This window comes from Argiope bruennichi, chromosome 6 (assembly GCF_947563725.1).
Source record: "Argiope bruennichi chromosome 6, qqArgBrue1.1, whole genome shotgun sequence".
NCBI lineage: Eukaryota > Metazoa > Arthropoda > Arachnida > Araneae > Araneidae > Argiope > Argiope bruennichi.
Genome location: NC_079156.1, coordinates 119,527,942 through 119,553,005, shown reverse-complemented (window position 1 = coordinate 119,553,005; position 25,064 = coordinate 119,527,942). Strand labels below are relative to the sequence as shown.

Sequence of the window (25,064 nt, the reverse complement as noted above, 5' to 3'; positions counted from 1 at the left end):
GAATGCTAAATTCTCTAACATTTCTAACAAATTGAATCAAATATGATTTAAAACTGCTCTCTAAGACGAAGGGAAAGGCAATCTTGGCAGTCATACGAAAAGTTTAGCTGATAAAATAATATTTTTAGCTATATAATTTAATCATAAAAATATTCATTGTGAAACTTGAGCATAAATAAGTTTGTTATAATAATAAATACATAAATGTAATTTTCTAAATAGTAACTGACCTGGCATCACACTTTGATAAAAAAGTTATAGTTCTTTCTAAGATCAATTCTTGATTTTTTAAAAGTTCATTTAGAACTTCTATGTTTCAACATAAATAGTTAAGGTTTTAGAAAGCATAGTTTAATGTCTTTCACGAGAAAAAATCTTTAGATTTCACTTTTAAATGGCATATTACATGGATTTAAAAGAAACTACTTTCAGGATCTTCACGATACAAACGACCTTTTAAACCTGCAACGAGCAAAGGTTGTCCTTTTTCGCTGTCAAAGTTAATATTTGATTGATGTCCACGTAGCGTATATTCTGTATTATAATTCCAGTCTTTGTATGGAACTAATCGGAAATGGTCATTCACAACAGTGGGATATACAAAGGGCGTTGAGAAATTTGCTGTTATGTTAACGTGGTGGAAAATATCATTCGTCCACAATGGGAAAGTTGCACACTCTCTGCCATGTGCAGCATCACATCTTACAAGCAAACAGTCCTCCTCTCCCCAGTAATAGGGATAGAATGTGTCCTGAGTGCCGTTGAATACAGCGAAATAGTACGTTTCTGTAATAGCATCAGCGGAATATTCTAATGAGCAACACATTCCATTATTGCATTCTTCCATGTATGAATGCGGAAGGGTTATTTGATGAAGGGTATAGTTTTCCATGTTTATTACATGATAACGATTGTGGGAGGAATTTCTGGCAGGGGGCAAAATTATATCAGAACCTTCTTCCGGAACATATACTCCATCTGATTTCCACTCGGAAGTAGTTCCATTAAAGAAAATAGCAGTAATGCTGGACTCGGGCTCTTCCAAAACATGATCTCGGCGAGGGACTCTGGCAACTACGAGCTTATTGATTCCATCAGGGTCAAAAGTGTAGGCTAAGGCTCCATAAGGTCCACTAAAAATGCCGCTTCCAACAGCCCACTGACCAGGTAATTGGATGCAGGCTGCCATCAAAGTCGTGTTCATCATTATAGTAAAAGCTTCGAAAAACTCAACTGTCATTCCAAGTGGCATGGTGTTTTCCCACATGGTCGAAAAGACAATGCCATCTATCACGTCCTCCTTTATTGTTTCAATAATCCTTTCTAAAAATATATCAAAACACACGTATGAGAGAAACGTGCCGAAGTCGACTGTGAAAATGGGGCATTGTTTTTCAAAAGGAAGGTCAAAATGTGGCTCGTACCATAAGTGTTCTTTACGATACCGTGAGATTAATGTTCCATCTCTGTCAAAGACAACATTGGCATTGTACTGGAGATTTCCAGAAGGATGGCATGCGGGTTCTTCTCCTTCACATGGTAAATACTCCCCGACGTTCGCTTGGATAACCATGGAATTATTCCTCGCCAAGCAGCTGAGAGTTCTGAGTGTTGGCGAATCCTTAAATCGTTCTACTTCAACGCATGGGTTGGCTTTTTCTTTTGGGTCCGGTGTTTTCTCGCAGAAAAGAGTCGTCTCTGTCCTGTTACATTCTGGAAAAAGAGCATATTCTGGAAATACGAGTATATCGGCTCCCTGAAAGAGTGAAAACAATTTCAGCCTATTTACCAATTAACAGCGTTCGACGTGCATATACATCACTCCAAAACTTCATTTTGATGCGGTGGATGTGTATACACATCAGTCCAAATCTTCATTTAATGCGCTTGACGTGCATACACGTCGACTGAAATAAAAAATTACCATTGGATATAATAGCTCAAAATTTCTTTAAGATGTAATACAAATATCATAGTGGTTTGTTTTCTTTATAATACGAATAAGCCTGATATAAATTTCAAAGAAAAAAAAGCATTTGAAATCCTTTGATATTCCCTAAATAAGGTATTGCTTTTTACAAATTAAGTGGATTATTTTCTACAATAAATCTCTTACTTTATTTATATATTAGATTATCTTTAATAACAACTACTACAAGATAAATAAAATGCTCGAACTAAGAAGGCCTTCAATAATTTCTAGTTCATCGGATCAACCTGATATTTATAAGTTTCAAAAAGCTTTTTTCAGATTTTTTAACTTTAGATTCTAGATTTTTAAAGCTGGATGACAAAGAATAGTTGTAAAACCTACATTTCTCTACTGACAACAATTCCCTAACTTTATACCACCTATACCATCAATATTTGCATTTGTGGTTTTGGCAGTATTTAAAATTTTAATAACAATACATTTTACAACAATGAATTGTTAATGCTATTATCTAATGAAAAAGAAATCTTACACATTTTATAAAGATTTTTTTCATAAAATTTATTAAGCAATCATTTGTATTGCGTTCGACGTGTATGTACATCATCGCTTGATTTGGATTACACACAGCATAAGCGAATAATTCCGCAGTTAACTGGTTAAATGCATATCATTAATTTGTATTAATATCAATATAAGGCTGTTTTTTTTTAATATAAGAATCAAAGTACGGTGCTCGGGGGATTTACAATCTAGCGCAGAGATATTTGATTTTCGTCCTGTTAGAAAACGCTCAAAGATTTTAAAAATCTGAAATAAAATTAGATTGATTAATAGATAGACGAAAAAAGTTATTTTCAATTAATTTGATGCCAAAAAATGAAGACTGAGAGTAGTAAAACCCCAATTTTCAAAGCCTAGAATATCTTTTTTTAAAAATAATAATTGGTTTTTCATCATCGTATTTCAATATTTCTTCACAGTCTCCAAGTTGTAAAATAGATAAGACCAATAATTGTTTTACTAAAAATATCATTGTAACATACATAATAATTTATATTATAACATTCACTTACTTTTGATCTTGCAAGTTTGGCGGCTGGAATGTACATTTCTAAATTAAACCGCAACACTTCCTGCGCTTCTTCCGGATCCGAGGTGCAATTTTGAGTTTGAACATATTCGAAGACAGCAGCTGTGTAATACGAAGGTGTTGTAGCGAAAACCCTAAAGAAGGCCAAATTCTGAAAAATAGACAGAGCGAAGATGGCGGCAACACACCATGATTTGTTCCTGCATAAGACATAGCATATATTACATAATATATATTTTATTGTACATTTTCTCAATAACATAGAGAACTGTTTTAATTATCATAATATTGAGAAACTGTACTAGCAGTATTTTAGCGTCGTCTAACTATACGAGGGCTGGCTAAAAAGTATCGACCTTTGGCCAGGAAAAATATGTTACTTATGTGACGAAATTAGGACCCTAATCTTCTACAAAGTAGCCCCCTTGGACCTTCCCACAATTAGCCCACCAATGCTTCCACTGCCAAAACACTTCCGGAAGGCTTAGTTTGGAATGGTGTTCATCTCCATTGTCGTGTTCTACATTATTTCTACTCTCAAAGCGGTATCCTTTCAACAGCCTCTTCAATTTCGGGAAAAACCTAAGGTCGCAAGGAGCCATATCTGGAGAATAGAGAATTTGGGAGACAAATGGAATTCCGAGTTCCGGAATTCTGGATCAGGCAGGACGAATAAGCGGAGCATTGCTAGGATGCAATTGCCAGTTTTTCGTCGTCTAGAGATCTGGTCTTTTGCGCCGAATTGCATCTCTGGGTCAGCTTAGAACTTTTTGATAATACTCTTTTGTCCCTCTTTGTTCTTTCCGTGGGTATTCCTGATGCAATCGTGATCGTCTCCACCGATGTGTGTCCATTTTTGAATTAGTTAAACCACTTCTTCACCATCATCTCCAAACACTTGCTGAATCTTATGAAGGTTTCGCTTTGAGAATCAGCAAGCTTTTGGAAAATTTTGATGCAACATCTTTGCTAAACTCGTTCAATCATCTTGAGTGAAATCAAAAATCCGATGAACTTTTATAAAAGTACCTTACTCGGTGGCCAGTAGGCAGAATGAGATTCGAATATGGAGAAAAAATTCAAGCATGAGCATTAAGCTATCCTCTTCCACTGTGCACTTTGGTCCCGCTCTAGCATCATTACCATACGTCGAAAAATTCAAGGTCGGATACTTTTTAGACTGCCCTCTTAAAATATAAATGAAGCAATCTACTCTTAATATATATATGAATAGGATCTGTACGATATAACAGTTACATTACGAGTAACATTCAATTTTCATTTTTGAACTTTCTCCTGAGAAACAGGGTTTTAGTTCTGATTTATTTCTGACAATTCTCATCGTATGTAAACAGGAACAAGCAATTATAATAATAAAAACCAATATTTCCACACATTTAGAATAATTTTTATGTTATAGGAAATGATATTTAATCTCAGAATAGTTCAGTTTATTTTAACTACTCATTTGAAAGAGACACTATGGCTGGTTTGAGATTTACCTCGTAATTTTGAATCCCGGTCAGATGACGAAGATGGCAACTGAGCTGGCAATCAAAATCTGTTTTAGAATTAACAATTTCAAATTCTCATATTTATGTTCTTTTACCTGGCCCTATCATTTAAATAGATGTTTTCAGGTAAAATGTGAAAAAAATATGAATTGAATAGGAGATTGAAGTGAAGAGCTGTACGTCCTGTTGCAAAATTGCATTATTAATCCTCATTCAATTTTAAAAACGTTTCTGAGTCAAGTGTTCCCAACTACCCCCATTTTTATTTTTATAAAGAATTATTTCCTGGCTTTTCCTTACAAAATTTGGTATAAAGGTTGATAAATTATTCCATTATGTAAATATTAAATAGTTAGGAGAGTTTATATTCTATGAATTAGAATATATGTTTTTATTGGAAAGTATAAAAAATAATATTCTGTGGTAGTTGGAAGTGGGTGGTAAAATAAATTCTGATGCTATAAGTGCTAGTTTCTTATTATTTCAAATATATTCTTTTCGTATCGGATCAAAGGCCAAAACAAGTGTTCCCAACTACCCCCATATTCTCTAACCGCTTGGTAGTATACAGGGGAAATTATGTACGTCTCTATAACTGAAACTAGTTAATTATGATAAAGCAATTTGAAAAAATATATTATTTAATGAGATTACCGGGACACGATTATGCACTCACATAACTTGTGTGCCTATTTTCCATCTTATATGATTATTCCAAATCGAAGAAAATAAAAAGCAAATTTCGTTTCCAATTTCCTTAACTGATCTTTTTGCAGATCATAAAGAAAACAATGTATGTCTGGCACCATGCATGCTAGATCGTTTGTCGTAGAGCATCAGATTAGGCGCTGATGTACTTCTGATAGTAAGACTGCTAACTTCGGAGTGACTTTGTTAGAAAAAAATTTTTAGTTAATTTAAAATTGTATAAAAGATTTTAGTATTTTTTCACTACAATTTCTGAAAATATTATTGTACAAAGAATAATAACACAATTTCAAAATGCTTGCATTCTTGAATTGATACCATGCTTGCAATTTTTTCTGAGATTTAGACAATACTTTCAGTTGGGTAGTGAAATTTAAACTATTTTCATTGTTTCATCACAAATTTAGTCGTGTGATCTTCTTTCATAGTTAAAAATGGAGGGAAATATATTCTATTTATTATCTGCACTGCATGTAGGAAGAATATAAAAGCAAAATTATAAAGTTTTTTTTTTTTAAGATAACGTGAAATTAAATAATGGGTTACTTGAATAATTAAATTTTTAATCGCACCATACTGTAACAGAATTAAAGAACATTTTGGAAGTTCCTATCTGCAATAAACAGACTTGATGAAAAACTTCTAAAAAGAGATTACTTAAATCATTATACCAATGAGACAAAATTACTTGTTGAAGTAATCATGAACAAGTTATGCATAAGATATTCAAATGAAATTAAAACAACTAATATTCCTATCAAACCAACAAAGCATTAAAAGTGATAGCTTATAATATATGAGTGATTAAAAAACACTATTTCGATTTATGAGCTCCTGATTTTTATATCAAGAAATTTCTTTCTGTTAATAGAAATTGAAAAAAAAGGATTGTTTTAAAGTATCTGTCCTTGTTTAGCTGAAAATTCGTGAAATTTGTTTTATTTTTATCTTTTATAGTCTATACATTTACTGTTCATCTCAGCATCCCGAGACTAACATTTTTCGACATTCTACCTAAGGGGTGAGATACGAAAGGATGAGCACGTTTCCGAAGTTTTTCATTATTTGACCTTGGTTTCAGTCCCAGTAGATATTTTTTCATTGTTTTTTCCCCTCGCGTATGCGAGTGTTATGTTGTTTCTAATCGTACTATTTCACTGTAACTCAAAATTGCGTATTGATGGATTATATATCTAATTCAATCAGAAAAAAACTTTTGCAGCCGGCAAAAAATTATTTTATATAACATCATTAAATGTGACTGAGATTATCTACCATTGTCCCAACCATCTACCAATCCCAACATGCTATCAAAAAATTTCAATAACAAATAAAAGAGCCTTTGAACCTAAAAAATTACTATTATTTAGTAAAAAAAAAAAAATGATTTACCAAATTTAAAAAAAGAAATCAATTTTTTCATCATAATTTAATGTTTATAACCTTTAAAGTAAATAAAAGTTGCTCTAAAATATTTTATTGTAAATTGGTATCTTTTCCGGACAATACTGCGAGTTATTATAGGCCACAACAAATCCTATCGATACTGCTATCTTCAGGGGTGGAGGGGTGATCGGCTGTACATAAGAATAAGAATATTGCGAGTTACCGGCAACTTTTAAACCTCCTAAGTCGGCGTATAATTCGAGCTCACTTTATTGTTAAAAGTAAACATTTCCTTTCATATTTCCTCTCACAACTATTATGACTAAATAAACACATCCTGACGCATGCGCAAAAACGCGAAGTTGGTTAGAATCCTATTATAAAGAATAGTATCCAAAAAAGTTTTATTTTTATTTTTATGGGTACTAGAAGCATAGTTATAGTATAAATAATAAACCAGAAGTAAAACTTTAGAATCCACGCGTGGACATTGAAAGAACTATAAAATTGCAAACTATTAAAATAGACTACCATTTCCTCAAGCGATACACTTTTAAAAAATGAAGATTTCGTTTCCTTTATTTATTTTTTATTGCTTTATTTTGGTTCACAGTACTATTTTTGAACTTCATATTAGAGATTAAAATAAACAAATTATATTTATTAAATGACTGTCTCCCAATTACTTCCATTAACACTTGGTAAATTTTAGATTAAAAAGCAATGGTGGAATGCTGTAAAATATGTCAAATGAATATTATAGACAAATCTTTGTCGTTAAACTATAAAGAGCTTTTAGGAAACACTGAAATTAATGGGAGCATTTAAAATTTTTGAAAGGTCATTGACAGAGCTAGAGCTAAAATGTAGAGCATACTGTGGAAATTATTATTCTAGAGCTCTTATGATAGATATATATTAGAAAATCACAATCCAAAATGGAGAATGTTTAACAGGATATAAAGAAGTAATATATATAAAAAAAATTTTAATTCAATTCTTACTTAGGTCAACAAAGAAAAATCTCAGAGCTTGGCGGCAAACTTTGCGACCATTTGGCTATATGGCGACTGATTTGTCGACCAAACAGAAATTACTGGACAAATTTAATTAATTAATTAATATTTGAAAAAACTGTATTAACAACAAGTGTCATCCACGACAAGTTTAAAAAAAATGTATTTGAACTTGAGTGGATGAATAAAAAGTATTTTATTAACAATTGATAATTTGAACAAGATATATATAGAGAGCGTGCGAGCTAATAGTAGGAATTGAACAAATAGGAAAGAGTAGACTAATATCTTATAAAATGAAATGAGAATACTTAAAGGAAAAGGTGAATTCCACTTTACACTCATAGACAAATAACAAAATTACTATGCGCTTGTTCTACATAAAATGTTCTGGAAGACTAGAAAATATGTAATTTACTGTGTTAGTAGCTTTTTCTTTGCTGTTATTGCAATAAAACTCCATACAGACATCTGGTGTAAACGTGATAAAAAAAAAAAAAACTTTCAGAATTCGTTGATCCTTTCCAAATCAACTACAAAAATCAATTTACTCAGCTCTTTGCAATAAAAACTTGCTCAGGAAAGTTTAATGGTTTTATGGAACAATTGCGAACACTTTAACAACTTCTAACATATTTTGCACTAAGAATATTTATCAGAAAAAAATTAAAGAAGCACTATTGTGACAGAATTATTCAATAAATGATGTAAAACTGTGTAAACCATTCACAAGTACTTAGAAATATCTATCAATACACTAATGTTTAAAAAATTAAATGGGAATTTACAAATAGTGGATTTAGATATAAAAACATCAGTCATTGACTACTATAGTATAATACAAAAATAATGTATAAAATAAAATAAATTTAAAATCAAGCAAAAAAGAGTTTGAGTTTCAAATGTGGGGAATTTCAACATTCTAAAGTAAGGTGATAAAAGAAAATGTTGTATCAAAACTTTTAAATGCAAAATCTTGCATTTTTTGTTATTTTTATACGCAGTAAACATCCTTTCAGAACATATTTTTTTGGGTATTGAAATGAAATTTTTCTACGATTTTTATTAGCTTTTGAATCTTCACATAACAATTGAACATATTATTTCAAAGTTAACATATTATTAATATATATAAACTAAGTTTCAATCATAACATAACTTTTCTAGTTATGTCATGATCTAAAATTTTTCTAATCTTTCGATTCATATTTATTTAAGTGAAAAAGTTTGATAATTTTTAATGAAAATTTTAAGTTTACTTATAAAATTCTTAATATTTCCAAAACTTTTAAAGTTATTGGAAATATTTTAGTCACAAAATCTTTAGGAGTGTAAAAATAATTGAAATGTATTCATTTGAGTTTACATTAAGAAGACTGATGTAACTGCAAATGTTCACTAATATTTTGCCAAAAATTACTGACCTTTAAAAAAATAATAAACTTAAGTTAATAATATTTTGAACAATGCCCTCAAGAATCATACGAAAAATTAAAGTTAAAACTAGCAGTTATGTTTACAATGACAAATTTTAGAAAATATCAAATGGCAATACCTATTTCTTTTATTGGAATTTTGACTCTTTCTTTTTTTTCCATTAATTAAAAATCTCACAAATCATTTCAGTACCATAATCGGTTTCCCTTGATCCTCCCAAAAAAGAAAGATTACTTTTTTTTCGCTTGATTTATAAGCAGAATAGAATCTGTGACATTTTTTGAAAAGAGAGAAAAAAAAACATAAAGCAAACTGAAAGGCATAAATTATTTTCCTCTCCATTTTGACAATTTTACAGTTCCTGTCACAGAATCTTTTTGAAATGCCTCCTTCTCCCCCCCCCCAAAAAAAGTGAAAGTATATTTGTTCTGAAAAATTCTGAGCGTAATTTCTCATGGCAGATGGTCATTACCATAATTCTATTCTCAAACAAGAATTATCAGTTACCGAACAACTTTACTGCTAAACATAGTTTAAACTATTATTTTTTGAAAAGAGTGAGAGTATTTATTTGTTTTTTTGGGTTTTGTGAGGTTTTCAAAAATCATGTTTAAACATCAGCAAATTCGATTTAGTATTAAAAAATCCATATTTAAAAAATCTTGAAAACTTATTTCATTAAAAAATTTTAAAAAATTAACACGAAAATTTATTGAATACAAAAAAAATAATGAATTCATTTTAATAAAAATAAAAATAAAATGAATAAATCATTCAGCTGATTTATTGAAAAAACATGAGACGCCCAACAGCTGATTAGATATTCTCAAACTCTATTTATAATTTATAGTTATGAAACTTTAAATTGGTAGAAAATTAATTTAATTTCCACCAATAGTTTAGTCCATTCCAATTTTTTAGTTCACCACTTAATTGATTTTTAATTAATTAAATTAATTTTATTGAAAAAATTATTGAAATAAATTTTGAATCTTAATGGAAATTTTTAAGTTGAATATTTTGATTATCTATCAGGGACTTACGAACGTGATGATATTATCAGGCATTAATTTTTTTGTCTCGGTGCATCATTTTCATCAAAAATTGCATAAATGTATGAAAAAAGTATAAATAATGAAAGAAAACAATATAAAAAGTGGATTTTGATTCATTTTTTTAAATCAAAGAACTAAATGACTTTATTTAAAATTAATTTTCTAATGATCTTTCATTCGTGATGTTTAAAATGTTTGAAATAAATAATTTTTGATAAGTTACTAAGTAATAAAGAGATAATAATAAAATCAACGGTGGAAATTTCTTTGAAGATAAGGTACAATATACAATGATTTGGATATTTACAGAGGAATTTTTAGAATTGCAAATCAAAAACGTTTTGTTGCATTTCTTGTAAATAAAACCATAATACTTTACTTGAATATCTGTGAGAAAAGCATAAGACAAATCCCACAAATGAATAATTCAACTACATTCAACTTCCATAAGAAAAAAAAACAATTTCTGATATTTCAAACTACAATTAAATTATGTCAAATGAAGTTCTATGAAATGTAAATATGATTATAACGTTGTAACTATATTCACACCCCAAATATCCCAGCCTGTTACACAATACTGTACAATATTGTGCGATATGGTATGATATTAACGAATATTTCACATTGTTATACAATATTGCAAATATTGATCAATATTGTACAGTATTTGCAGTATTAATCAATATTGCAGAGTCATACAATATTGTAAATATTGATCAATATTGCACAGTTATACAATATTGTAAATATTGATCAATATTTCACAGTTATACAATATTGCAAATATTGATCAATATTGTACAGTATTTGCAGTATTGATCAATATTCCACAGTTATACAATATTGCGAATATTGATCAATATTGTACAGTATTTGCAGTATTGATCAATATTGCACAGTTATACAATATTTCAAATATTGATCAATATTGTACAGTATTTGCGTGCTACTGGGGACCTGATTAACTTAGTAAACAGAAAAGAATGAAAGATTTCTTCAACAATATGCAATGATACGAAATTTCGTTCAATCTACCACACGTGTCACTTTACACATTTCGTAAATCATGGTTTTTCTAAAATAAAATAGGTAAAACAATAATTGGAATAAAACTGCATAATCATCGTTTTAAACGAAATCAGCGCCCAGAACGATAACCAAAAAATGAGTTAATATAAACAACAGACTTACTGCATCTTCAAGTTTTTGATGAAAGTTGGAGTAAATGAATAATATCAAAAATTCTTTTCTGGATTTTTATTTCTTTGGAAAGGCTATTGGGAGCCACTGCCCTGCTTAAATCTAACCGAGTTCTTGACCCATCACTCCAGTTCCATGAAAGATATGACGTCAATGGCTTTGAAACAAGTTAACCGCCAATCCAGATTTAGTTGGGAATATCATATCAGTTAAATTTTGGAAGCAGCAGTATTATTAAGACCTTCAAATTATATCTTTAAAAAATTACTGCAAGATGAAGACAGGTAATAAGGAACAGCTCTGTAAAGAAATAAAACATTAAAAGTCAATATCGAGAAAGGTAAAAAGCTCAAGTATTTTGGCAACTAGTTCTGGAAAACTAATCATATATTTTTAGTGGTGATAAATTTTTTTGTTCTGTGCTGTTAAAAAGTTATTTTTTGGATGGCATTAGTATTTTATTTTATTTTCAAAACTATATCGTCCCAGCTGTTCTGCTAGGAATAAGAAATAAAACTAATTAACATTAAACTAATTCTGCTGTCTTTTTTTTTTGCATTATGATATTTTATCTGAATATAATAATATATTGAAAGTTCCTTTCATTTCAACAGATAATGGAAATCAGTAACATTTATTTAGTTTGTCAATAATATTTTAAGCAGTCAGGTATAAAGACTATGAATGATTTTCGCATTCTTATTTCATAATATCTGCCTTTGGCCACCAGCTGTTCTTCAGCTGTATAAATAATATTAATATAGTCTAGACAATATTAAATTTGAACGAAATCCAAGAAGAAATTTACCATCTGTCGGTCTGTACTTTTAGAAATATGTATAAACAGTAGCTCAAAGACGCAATGGCTTAAATATATCAAATTTGGTATGTGATTTCGAGACTACAAGTGCAGTTTTGTGTCTAATGTTTGTTTCAATCGGTTGAGAAAAATGTTTCTAAAATAAGAATTCAATTTTCAGATACGATTAACTACATTCCAAGAATTAATCGCCAAAAACCTTGCCAAGGATGACGAGTTATTTGGCGAGTAAAAATTCTAAATTCATGTTAAAGGTCAATATTTCGTAACTATTATACGCTAATGCCATGCAAGCAGTTCTCTGGGTTAACTTTATGACGGAATAAGCGAGAAAGTTTTGGGAAGACTACTCCCGCTAGAGGTAGGTTCTTTTTTTTTTAATTATTATTATTATTTGAAACAACAGGACTCGCAACATTTAGCTACAATTTCCAAGAGTCGGGTGCTGCGATCGTTTGTCTTTAAAACGTTTTATTTTAATTGTCAGAATTTCTTTTATTATTTGTATAAAATTGTTTAATTTTGTCTCATATCTCAAGGCTTTCATTTCTAACGGATCGAGTTGATAAATTATGTCTCTTTTTATGTCGGTTTGTCATCCGGATGCAAATTCATATTTTTTTAATGGAGATTTCTGTTTAAATTTGTAATCTAACTACTTAACTTGGATCTCTTTCTAACTTATAGTTTCTATAATTGAGAGATCTTTTTGTAGGTAAAAATGATAACCAGTTAGTATGACATTCTTTTTATTCTTTCATAAAATTTTTAATAGCAAATTTTTCTGATATTTTTAGAAATTAGGTTATTAGATTTCCAATTTTTTTTTTTTTTTTTAATATTAGAATAATTATCATTGCGATTTAAATGTAGAAAATTGAAATCGAAATAAAATGAAGCAATAATATAAATTGCTAGTTTTCCTGTACTTAAATTGTGGCATCCATTGTAAATGATACAATTCGGTGTATATCAATTTTTCATTGCTCTGTCAGCTTTGTAATTTTTGTTATAGTTGTAACTTATTTATATATTGCATCGGCTAATCGCCTCAGATAACCAGCTGGTTCAATGGGAATATTAATTATATTTATTTTCCAACAAATCATTTTTTATAATTCCATCTTCATGATTCTGCTAAATTGTCTGGCTTTAAAGTCATGTTATTTTAATTGTTTTAGTACAGTTTTATTTATTATGTATATAAACATTTCCAAAGGAGACAATTCCATAACATCATACCATTACTGAAAACGTTAATATCCAGATCTACTATCTTATAAATTTCGCGATATTGCAACTTTACTTATTTATTTATTTTGTAAATCTATACTTATAATGAAGTTTAATATGTGTGTGTGTTGTCTCTCTACAGGCCAGACAGACTAAACTTAACTGATTGATAGACCAGACTTAAGGTATATAGATACCAGATGTGGCATCTATATACCTTAAAAGTCAGGAATGTGCACCTAGAAGCCATTTTTTAAATTTTTAATTAGAATTTTAATTAATTAAAAATTAAGTGAAATTTTAGCGTTTTCCCGCTGTAACTTCCGAAAATATTGCAGCACAAAATTGATTTTTACATCATGTTGAAATTCAAAAAAATAATCTTTTCAAAGATACTAATGTTTTAACCAAAAAATTAAGTTTATATTTTTAATGAATTTTTAAAAAATAATTTAATCATATGTTTTAACAATTTATTTCATACAAAATAAAAATAAAATTTAAGCTGCACGAGCACGGTGCACGTTAATGGGAAAAAAAATTATCTTTTATCAACGTGTTGCCATCACATTGACAAAAATTCAAATTAAAAAATAAGTTAACTATTACTCCAAAATAAACATATAAAGATGTAATTTTCAGCACATGTGTGTATGAAATGAAATAAATATGAAACATGATATATTTTGAAAAGTAAATGCAAGGAAACGTTTTCTATTATCTTTTACAATACTTATATTACTAATTCTATTAAATAGTTTTATTTAAGGCAAATATGGTTTAATTTGTACAAGATATCTACTGTCATCTGAGCCCAACAGCGAATTTGTAAAAATTTAGTCATGGAAATACATCTGCTAACAAATGGTCTAAATGAAATAAATAATTATATTTTACGTAACTTGAGTCAATAAAAGCTCTGATGAATTAAGAATTTGAAATTTTTACATAAATCCTTTACCCTGGGAGTCATATTTAACAAAATATTCTTGAGTCTCTAATGTTTTAAATAAAAAGTTTTCACTCCAATCAACTAAATCAATCACTAAAATTGACTAATTTATGAAAATTTTAATATATTACTTTATAAAAACGTACGATTTTAGGCCTTTCCATACACCATCTTAAAAAATATATATTAATTCAACTTTGTAGAATAAAAATGTGCACTTTGGAGAGATTTTTTGCGCCAGTGGATTCACCCTCAGCATCTGGACTGGTGTGTAATAAAAAGGAAAATATTCTTTTCTGTGATTCACAAATTTTAATTTTAACACTAGGTTTATGGAACGCTTCATTTTGATGCATTTCGAATTTTTTTAGGAAAATTACAAAAAAACCATTCGCATTTTTATTTTATCACTTGTACTGAATTTTATCCGTTGAACGAGGTAAATATATATTGAAGTCTATTTTCTTCAAAGGTTTTGAAATATTGAAATTCTCTATGTTTTATATCTAATATTCTATACCTAACTCTACATATGTGCTTCAATTTGACGCGATATTTATTATGTAGTATAAATAAAATTTTTAGTAAATAAGTTTTACCCATGCAAAGAATACAACAATAATCAATATGAATGCACCGACTATACTTCGATCCCGTCATCTCAAATGAAACAAGGCTGGTAAGCAACAGTAGAAAGAACGGAATGTTTTGCGTCAAAGTGCAAAAACATTTTGAAAGCTGCGGTTGCTAATAATAAACCGTCATCTAGTACTTCGCAAGTACGCAAGACTAGCTAAATTGAATTTTGTAAAAGAAACAGGAGCACTAACAGCTGTAAAAAATGTGAAAAGATTGTTTGCGGAAAGTATACAAACAAAATTGAGTATTTGTGTAAAAACTGCGAGGAATGAAAGTAGAATATTGAAGTAATGTACAAAATTATTATTAAGAAGAAAAAAAATCTTTCTAAAAATATGTATCTCATATTTTTTTTTTTTTTTTACATGTAGTGTTTTATTATATTGCTTTCTAAGTGGTTGTTTTTCTTTAAATATATGCATTCGTTCATACGTCAAATTGACGTGACAAGGTGATCAAGAAATAACAGAAGGTGTTCGAAGCCCTGTAGCGTGTTATATACTGGACGAAGTGTAACAAAATTTGGCCACCATACACATTAAAGTATGCGATTTCGATTTATCTAGAAAAAAAAATTATTACCAAGAAACACCGATAGGGGAAGTCCTGGCACTACAAGCGCATAATGTGAGGAAAAAGAATACATAATTGCCAATGGAAACAGTAAATAACAAAGCACCAAGTACCAATGAAAAACGTTTATTATAGCAACTTACAAATTTGGCTCAAGGCCAAATTACCAGCCTGATGTTCCAGTAATGGCATGAGGTACACGAGATATGCCGAGGCTCACAGCATATCGGCATTTATTTGTCTGACATGTAACGTTATTTGATCTTTTAAAGTAGGAATGTCATGAACATGTCCTTGATGCACAACATCTTTCAAGTAGCCTCACAACCAGAAATCGTCCTCGGCCTGGTTGCATACCAAGAATTCCTGTTGTTTCAAATCTTTCAACCATTTTTTGTAAGTTAATTATGGTCATCGGTCCTCTACGTAACTGTTTTAATCGCCGGTATTCAAGAAGAGCAACACTGCCATTTTCATTCCGCTGATAAAACAGTTTGACTAATAAGGCACATTCAAGCAGTGACAATTATGGACGAATTCTTGCAGAATGACTTACAGTTCCGCAACCCTTCCTTTTATCCTCGATATCGTGTCACAAAGTACTCGTATATGCAAATGACATAATAAGGTTTTCGATCGCAGTGCCAGAATTTCTCCTATCGGCGTTTTTTGGTACTAATTTTTTCTTGACAAATTGAAACCGCATATTTTAATGTGTATGGTGGCCAGATTTGGTTATATTTCGTCCAGTACATAACACACTACAGGGCCCCGAATACCTCCTGTTATTTCTTGATCACCCTGCATTTAAGAAATTCCGTAAACCTAGTGTTAATGTTTATATTATTAGAAGGAGTATTCAATTAGAAATTTAAAAGATATTTACATTATAATTTTTTGTCTCTCTCTCTCTCTCTCTCTCTCTCTATATATATATATATATATATATATATATATATATATATATATATATATATATATATATATATATCATTTCTAAATATACCTTGATGTATAGAAATCAATGACTACACTGAAAGATCAAGTTTGCATCCTCTTTATGATGCTAGCATTATAGAATACAATACTATTCGGATACATTTTATACAGGGAAAAATTCCAGTTATTCCTTTAAAAGGTATTAACATAGAAAACTGCAGGCATGCTTTATTTGAACATGAATAACTTAGAAAGATTAACTAATCTATGAAATTAAAAGGTATATGAATTTTGTATAAATTCATTAATTCTTCTTCTTTAATGAATTCAATGTGAAAACTGTCGGGACACATTCGAGAAAAAACAATCCTACTGATCAACCGCGTAACTGTTAGTCCCAGGATGGAGGGTGGTTCCGTAAGGGATGGTACTTCTGGAAGAAGAATGGCTTACAGCTAACCCTCGATGTAATCTTGAAAAAGCTTTAAAAGAAGGGGAGGGTGGAATATTCATCTCCCAATTCTATTGATCCAGGAACGCATTTGCTCAAATTTTGAAAAGCTAGGATACAAAAATAGGGTGATCCAGTTTGTGGAAAATTTTCGACATCCAGGCAACAAGATAAATTTATCATCTAAATGTAGCAGAAAACAAACTAGATAGAAGATATACAAGGAAAAATAGCGAAGAAGTGCAGTTAGAACACTATGCATATTCACTGATTCTAATCAGCTAATTATTTTTTCTAGAAGAGATCGCATAGAAAATTTAAAAAGATCTCTATTCTTACTTTCGTAGAATGATTGATCTTTGAATTCTTCCTTTGGTTGAATTCGCGTTTCTATAGCAGATATTCTGCAAAATCTTTGGGTGTTACAGAAGGGAAAGAATATCCAAAGTATTCAGTCAAAGTGGTGGATGAATAAGAAATACAATAAGGAAAATCAAATCAATTCCAACTTCAGTGCCTGAAAACACTTTAAGAGAAGTGCTAATTTTTGACTTACTACAATAGATTTGGCAATTCATCTTCATATAAAGGATGATAAGAAGATACATAGATTGCTGTTTCCAAGCGCAATATACAGGTTCGTCCATTGGAAATTGATTCGAAGTTTTCCTGTCAATGGACATCTTTTAGAATTTAAGAGACTCTTGTGAAAGAGGAGGAAGCTTTAAGATGATACGCAGTGAAAATGGAAGCAATTTTGTTGGTACAGATTATTTGAAGGATTAGTTTGTTTAAAATGGGCTTGCAAATGAGATTTAAGAATTCAGTAGAAATTTAAGACTTCTTTCAACATATTTTTGGTGGAAGCGCTCAATTTAGATAATGAATAAATTTTTAGGAGAATTTCTAAACAACCCTCTCTTTATACTGAAAAGATGTTTATTATATTTGGAAGCCAACATCGATTTTCTATTTCTGGGTCATTTGTGTGATGTTTCGAACTATCCAAATTAGAAATAAATGTTAAATTTAAATTGCCAAAAAATAAATAAAATTGAATTAAAAGATTAAAATGAAAAATCCCGCCTGAAGACTTTATCAAAGGCCACCCTGTGGCAGGGATTTTCAAACCAGAGATTTTTACTGTGAAGGATCTGACTTTCGTCCAAGTGTTGACACCTCGAGAACTGAAAATACCAAGAAATTGAGGCTTTTGAAGACAAGAGTTAATATCAATAAAGAAACGAAATTAAAATTAGAAAATATTATTCCAAGCAATTATTGGAATAATAATTGCAAGCAAAATGTTATTTTAAAAATCAAATTCATGCAAAATCACAGGAAAATTGAATCAAACCATAAAACATCAATAAGATATAAAAGGAAAGAACATACCAGTTGAATATAAATATACATCAAAAGGTTTTTATTAAGAAAGTTAAACTTATTTTTGCAGATAATTATACTAATCTAAATTCAACTTTCACATGAATTATTTTATTCCACTGACACCGTCAGCATTTATACAAGAGAAACGGACGGTGAGTTTCCAGGATGTCTTTAAAGTACATAAATATCAACAAAAGTCGCAAGGTGACTTCAGAAAAAGACTTAGAAAATAATATTTAAGCATTTTAATCTAACGACCATAGAAAAGTGAGACGAAAAATTAAAATTGTATGATACTGTAGTAATTGGAAGTGATAATAAAAAGTGATTTGACTCTTAGAAAAGGATATCGAATTTATCCTCTGAGCGGTGCAATAAAGTTCTGGTCAAGAATTAGTATTTATACATATTAATCTAGCGACCGCAGGCAGATAAAACGAGACATTAAAATTGGATGATATTGTTATAACTGAAAGTGATACAATAAAAAGTTACCCAGATTATCTTTAGGAAAAGTTATCGAAATTATCCAAGGGAAGGATAGCTAACCAGAACAATAAAGCTGGAAACACCTCATAGAATATTTTCATGTGTACAAATTTGAGATAATATCGATCATATTGTTATGAGGAATGGCAATCAGATTGCTTTTGATAAAGACATTAAAACTCTGTACAGAGTGGGCAAAAAGTCTGTAAAAACTTTAAAAAATTATGAAACTTAGAAAATTAAGCAGAATAAAAGGCGGTTTGCAGGTTTAGCATCGATAAGTCACTGGATGTTTTTAAGGTAAGAAAAAAGTATATATTTCAAAAACAACCGATAGGTAGTGTTTTGTATATAAGTGAAGAAAAGACAGGCAAATAACAAAAGTAATGTTACAAATCATTATAGAATGCGTGTGCCACATTCAGACGATACTTTCACATTTAGATTCTGACACTAATGTTTTCATTTCGGTTGAAACGCTAGCTGAATGTGTCTGCCTTAGACTTGATCGTCCGGATATTACGCGATCCAGTTTCCTCGAATCGCTGAACAAGCCTTATGAGGCCTGCTACTGTTAAAGGCCCTTTTACAGTCTTCACATTTTTTTGAAGTCGAAATTTGCGCAGTGAAAGAGTCGCTGATACCTGGTTCATGTAAAACAGCTTCACCAACAAAACTTTATCTTCCCCACTCAGCATCCTCGTTCACTTGCATGACATGCAACGGGGAACTGGTTCTAGAGGAATTTAACGACTTATGGAGCACCCGCCTATCCGAAGCTATCTCCTTCTTTACATGATGAGATTTGGCGTCGAAGAAATGCCATGATCTGTTGACATCCTGGAGATGAAATGAGAACTTCGCCTGCTTACGTCACGACCTCCGTAATACAAGGCCTCACAACTCCCAACGCGTTCAGCCCGTGACGTCACGAGTTAGGATGAATTTTCAGGAAAATTCTAAAGGCAGCTGGTGTAAAAGAGTGCGGTTAGTCACGGTAGATGTTGGCGTAGCGAAGTGCGGGTAATGTGTTACTGGTTTTATTTAAAACTTTTCTGATCTTTTTTTCATATTAATTTTAATTTATTGTAATAAAGATGCCTAGTGCGTGCTGTGTTCCTAATTGTAAAAGTAATTACACGAAAAATAGCCCCAATATTTCAGTACTTTCGTTTCCAAGAAATGAAAACACTAGAAGAGCATGGATCTCTGCAATAAAGCGGGACAATTTCGTGCCAACTAAATATAGTAAGGTAAGTTTCATTCTTTTTTGTACAATTTTTAGTTAATTAATTCTCTTGAACTGTGAAACATTTAAAATTATGTATAACTTCCATTTCTGTCATTTTGTTTTCTCTACATTTAGTTGCTTATGCTTCCAATTACTTTGGTATTGTTTGCTTGAGCTAAATAAAAAATTTCTTTGTTTTATTGTTACTTCTCATAGTCTTTTTTTTAATTTGTTCTTAATATTTAAAATGTTTTGTTTCTGTATCTTTTTAATTATACTTCATATATATTTTTTTAAAATTTGACTTAAGCCTAATATTTGTTTCATATATGTAGGTCTGTGCTAAACATTTTCCAGAAAATCAGTTTTTAACTGTTAGAGAAGCATTTAATACCAGTACTTATTCAAGTACCAATGGAGTATAAAAGGTAAGTTTTTTTTAGAAATATGTAATAATTATCACCAAAATCTTACAAAGTACTTAAGTGATTTACTGTTATTATACTCTTATAAAAAAAGTTTAAAATCATCTAATGAATAATAAAACTTTATTATTTTTATCTTTATTATTTAAAACTTTATTATTTAGTTTTTTATTATATATATCATGACTATAAATTGTAGCAAATTAAATTTATATTTTGTTCTAAAATATTATGTAAAAAAGTTAGATATAGTTGTAAAACAATATGAATTGCATGCTCATATAGGTTTAGAAAATGGGGGTAAACTTTCTTTCTCGCAAGAACATATTTTAAATGCAGTGCTCTATAATTTTACAGTATTTAAAAAAATATGCGACGAATATGAGTCTGAATTCCTAAAACTTCACGATCAAAGAAAAATAGTTTCTTGCCTTACATATTCTATTCTAGAAGAAAATAAATTCTGTGATAGTGGAGCATGTGATGAAGGTCATCAGTTTAATTCCATTATCTGGAAAGTTTGGTGCTCCACAAATATATTTTTAAATAATTATGTTAAGAAAAAAAATGATAATTTAGCTAAAGCTTTAGTTCAGAAAAAAAACCTAGCTGTAAAGAGAGCAGAAAAAAGAAAGGAAAAAAAATTAAAAATTACTAACTTGAAAAAGAGGAGGGATGATAAAAATATTTAATATTAAATTTTCAAGCATAACAAGTAATATCAGTATAAATTGTTAATTGACTTTTATCACAATTGTTTCTTTTAATATTGTTATTAACTTTTATTTATAAATTTGTATTTTAACTTTATTTAATATTATAATTATTTTCATTTGTCTGTGTGAAATTTATAATAAAGTTAAGAAACAAAATGTATTTTGTTATTGTCTCTGAAAATAAAATGTTATGAATCAAATAGTGTGTGATTTTTTATTTGTGTTATCCTTTACTGTTACTTCAGATTAAGTATAAGTGCATTGAAATGTGAAATCAGATGTAATAAAAGCTAGTTTATTAAATTGTATGAATTACTAATATATTAAATGAAAACAATTCTTAATGTGAAAAAACAAGGTGTGAAAGTAATTCTTTTTTATCAACAGAATTAGTTGGTGTAAAATTTAAATCTGATATTAAATACATTAATGTTTTATTTGAAAGCTTTAAAATCATTAAGCTTTAAAAAGTCTTAATGATTAATTTAATTTCAAGCTTTAAAAAATATTTTCAAGGAAAAAATAAAACAATTTTTAACAGCTTTTAATAAAATAAAAAAAAACTATTAAAACAAGAAAACTAACAATACCTCAATGTATATATCTAAAAAATTCACATCTTCGAAAGTTTGAATGTTATTAAATGGTCACTACGCTATAGAGGACTTTTAAGATTTTCTATCATGCCGTTTCTTTTATTCACACGGGAAAAAATAAATCTTGAATTTTATGCAAGATTCATGTCTTAATATTAGGAATAGTAAGTTATTTTTAAGTGAATTTAAAATATACCTACACATCAAGGAAGAAAGCAGGATTCTGCTCACGGCAGGCAATCATCCTAATTGTGTGACGTCACAAACTAGTTGTGAGGCCTTGTATTACGGAGGTCGTGCTTACGTCCGGCGCTGATACTGGAGACTGGTAGCGGGAGAATGGGAGAGTTCTTTCGATCAATGCGGTGGCTGCATGTCTTTGGAGTAGGTGAGTGTGAGATTATCTGGATTTTCTAGGTTTTAGGAGTCCTGTGGTGGATAATCTATTGTTCTTGAAGGGCGAATTGGGAGCTTGCTTTTGGTTGGTGGGTGGGTGAGTTGGGACTTAGTCTAGAAGGGCATTGAGTAAGATGATTTCCCTCTCTTCTTTGGAACTTGTTTCTCTGAGTTGGGCAGCTGCTTTTAATAATCCAGGGAATTCTTCAATTATTTTCTTTATCTCTTTAAATGCTTCGGCGATTTCTTTCAACTTATTTGCTGTTGGATTTGGTATTTACGGATTTGGCTGCTTAGGTATTTGTTGTTGGATTTGGTGGGTTGTCGCTTGATTTGACTTGTTATCTGGGACTGCTCTGTTGTTTTTCAGGTGGGTTGAGAGTTGCATCAAGCACGAACCTTACTTTGGTGATTTTCTAACACATCAGCATAACTTCTTCTGGGTCTTGCGTTGGAGTTTGTCAATGTATAGGCGGGGCATCCTTTTCCAAGATTTCCTTACAGACTGGTTCCCCAAAATTCTCTTTCTTTTGACATTAGGTCATTGGATGATTGCCATTACATTTGATGCATCGCGGAATGCATCTGCAATTCCGCGTGACGTGAAAGAATCCTGAGCACCTATAACACATCGTTGCTTTTGCAAGCCTTCTGTAAGTTTCTATTCTGATCCTCATATATGACAGGTGGCTTAAGTTGTAAATATTCTGAACGTTTCCTATTTTCATGATTTCCTCCAGGAAAATAGGGTACATAGTCTGCGTTTTGAAGTTTTTAAGCTGTGAAACTTCTCCAATTTTATAGCCCAGTGATTTTCGCAGATTTCTTGTAGAATTAAACTGTAATCTTCTATAAGTTTCAGCTGTATTGGTGGTGCTTCTTTATTTTGTAGAGGGGGGGGGGTCTCTTTTTCTAAGAGTTGGAATTTGTTGGCTGTGGCGATTTCAATGTTTTTATGGAGTTTTTCCATTTGATTGTATGTTTTTTGTCTATTGGTTGGAAGGGCTGCTCTGTCTCCATCTCATCATGATTTTCGGTGTCTGACTGTTTTTCATTTTTGCGTCCCTCGTTCATCATAAGTTCTACCGATCTAAGGTACCAATCTGTTGAATTTCGGGAATTGCTTGTACTCAACACTTCTGCGTTAAAACGCTGGACTTGTTCAGTGTTGGTGTGATATATTGAGGATGCTGTCGAATTTCTACTTGAACGTCCGCTCTCGCTGCTACCGTCCTCTTCCATGGCTGCAGTCGGAATCTGTTTTTCTATCTCTTTCTCCTTATTTTTCTGCTCTACCATTTTCCTGGAATAATATTCAAACACTTCTTCTGGGGACCTGGTATTATTCCTTATGTAGTATAGTATGGGAAACGCATGATTTAATTGACTTCATATTGAAGTCACAGACAGACTCCCACTCGAGCGTCTGCTCTCTTTGCTACCGTCCTCTACCATGGCTGAAGACGGAATGCAAAAATGCCATGAAATACTAAAATGCGATGAGAACTGGTTCTAGATCATGAGTGTAAGCATTTATAATCGCCTGTCACATTTGATACATCCAACTAAGTCGTTCACGCCAGCGCCATCTTTAAGCAAGTGTTTTTTTTTTTTTAATTTTTTTCTTATTTTAAAAAAAAATCCAGTGACCTATCAATGCTAAACTTGCAAACTGTTTTTTATTTTGGTTAACTGTTTTTTGAAGTTTTATGAATTTTTAAAGTTTTTACAGATTTTTTTGCCCACCCTGTATTAAAATTCTGAATGAAATGATTGTAAAAAGAAAAAGAAATTTGGAAAAGAAACAACATAAACTTACTTCATTATTTATTTATTTATTTTTACAAATTTCCTTCATTTTTTTTCTTTTATTCTATTCATATTTTGAAAATAACATATTTTTTCCCTTTATTTGAATATCCGATTATGCATCCTCTTAGTATATAGAGTATTATTACTTAGTAGAAACAAGTGACGAGCGTTCTTGATGTCGAATTGAAGTCATCTTCAGTGTTCACAAAATGAAATCATTCATTTTAAGAATAGTAACATTTTTTAAATATGATGGTAATTATTACCTTTTTTATTAAAAATAAATGGAATAAAATATAGTTGCTTGTAATTTTTGTCTTCTGAAACTACATCATAAAGCTATTTTATTAAGTGGGGAACCGAATGAATGAAATGACATTTTGATACTCTCAACGGTGACCGTCATTATGATGTAATCTTTTAAGTTAATAGGTAATAAAAGTTATCTCCCGCTTTTTATACAATCGTAAAAGAAGAAATTGAAATTTTATGTTTGCGGGAAAAAGGCTACCAAACCGATGAAAGAGTATAAAGGAATTTTATACTTTTTTGTAACTAATGATTTCGATTAAAAGGGGGGAAATGTTACATTAAGAAATGACTTAAAATTATTAGCGTCTAAGTAAAAGTGTTATTTTGCGAAGAAAAGCCTCAAAATGTTTTGTTTATTTTGTTTAGATTAATTATATTGACATTCCCTTTTTATGCAACATGAGGGCTATTATGAAACTGAGCTTGCCATTTTAAATGGCGGCTAGAAGCAGAGGCGTACATATTTAAAATGTCACCAAGGGAAAATACTAAAATAGTGCACCCTCCCTCTTTTTTTTTACTTTGTCGTATACGTAGTTTACAGAAGGCATATTAATTGTCAAAAAATTCGAACTCGAGATTTTGAAGAATTTTCACGTTTTAGTCCTCATCGAGTTCAAAAACCACATAACGCGAAAAGCATAACTCAAACATGCTTTAAGCTAGATAGAAGAAATTTAGTATACGATATTTATACTAGTGTTTGACGGTTTTCAAACCCGGTTTTAAAAAACCGGTTTTTTAAA

At 30.4% G+C, this 25,064-nt stretch overlaps 1 protein-coding gene across 1 annotated transcript; it reads right to left on the bottom strand.

The window, feature by feature from the left end:
- Positions 1-396: 396 nt before the first annotated feature.
- LOC129972662 (pantetheinase-like) lies at positions 397-11,465 on the bottom strand. The gene is made up of 3 exons (XM_056086877.1): positions 11,337-11,465; positions 3,010-3,226; positions 397-1,756 (listed from the first exon to the last, which is right to left on the bottom strand). Exons 1-3 carry the CDS (start codon positions 11,339-11,341, stop codon positions 413-415), a joined length of 1,566 nt encoding a protein of 521 aa, XP_055942852.1. The 5' UTR covers positions 11,342-11,465; the 3' UTR covers positions 397-412.
- Between the last annotated feature and the right edge of the window lie 13,599 nt (positions 11,466-25,064).

What these genes read in the sequence shown, in the direction of transcription:
- LOC129972662 (XM_056086877.1), bottom strand. An exon ending in CCAAACTTGCAAGATCAAAA is followed by an intron (nt 1,757 to 3,009) that starts GTAAGTGAATGT and finishes TCACTCTTTCAG; the next exon opens with GGAGCCGATATACTCGTATT.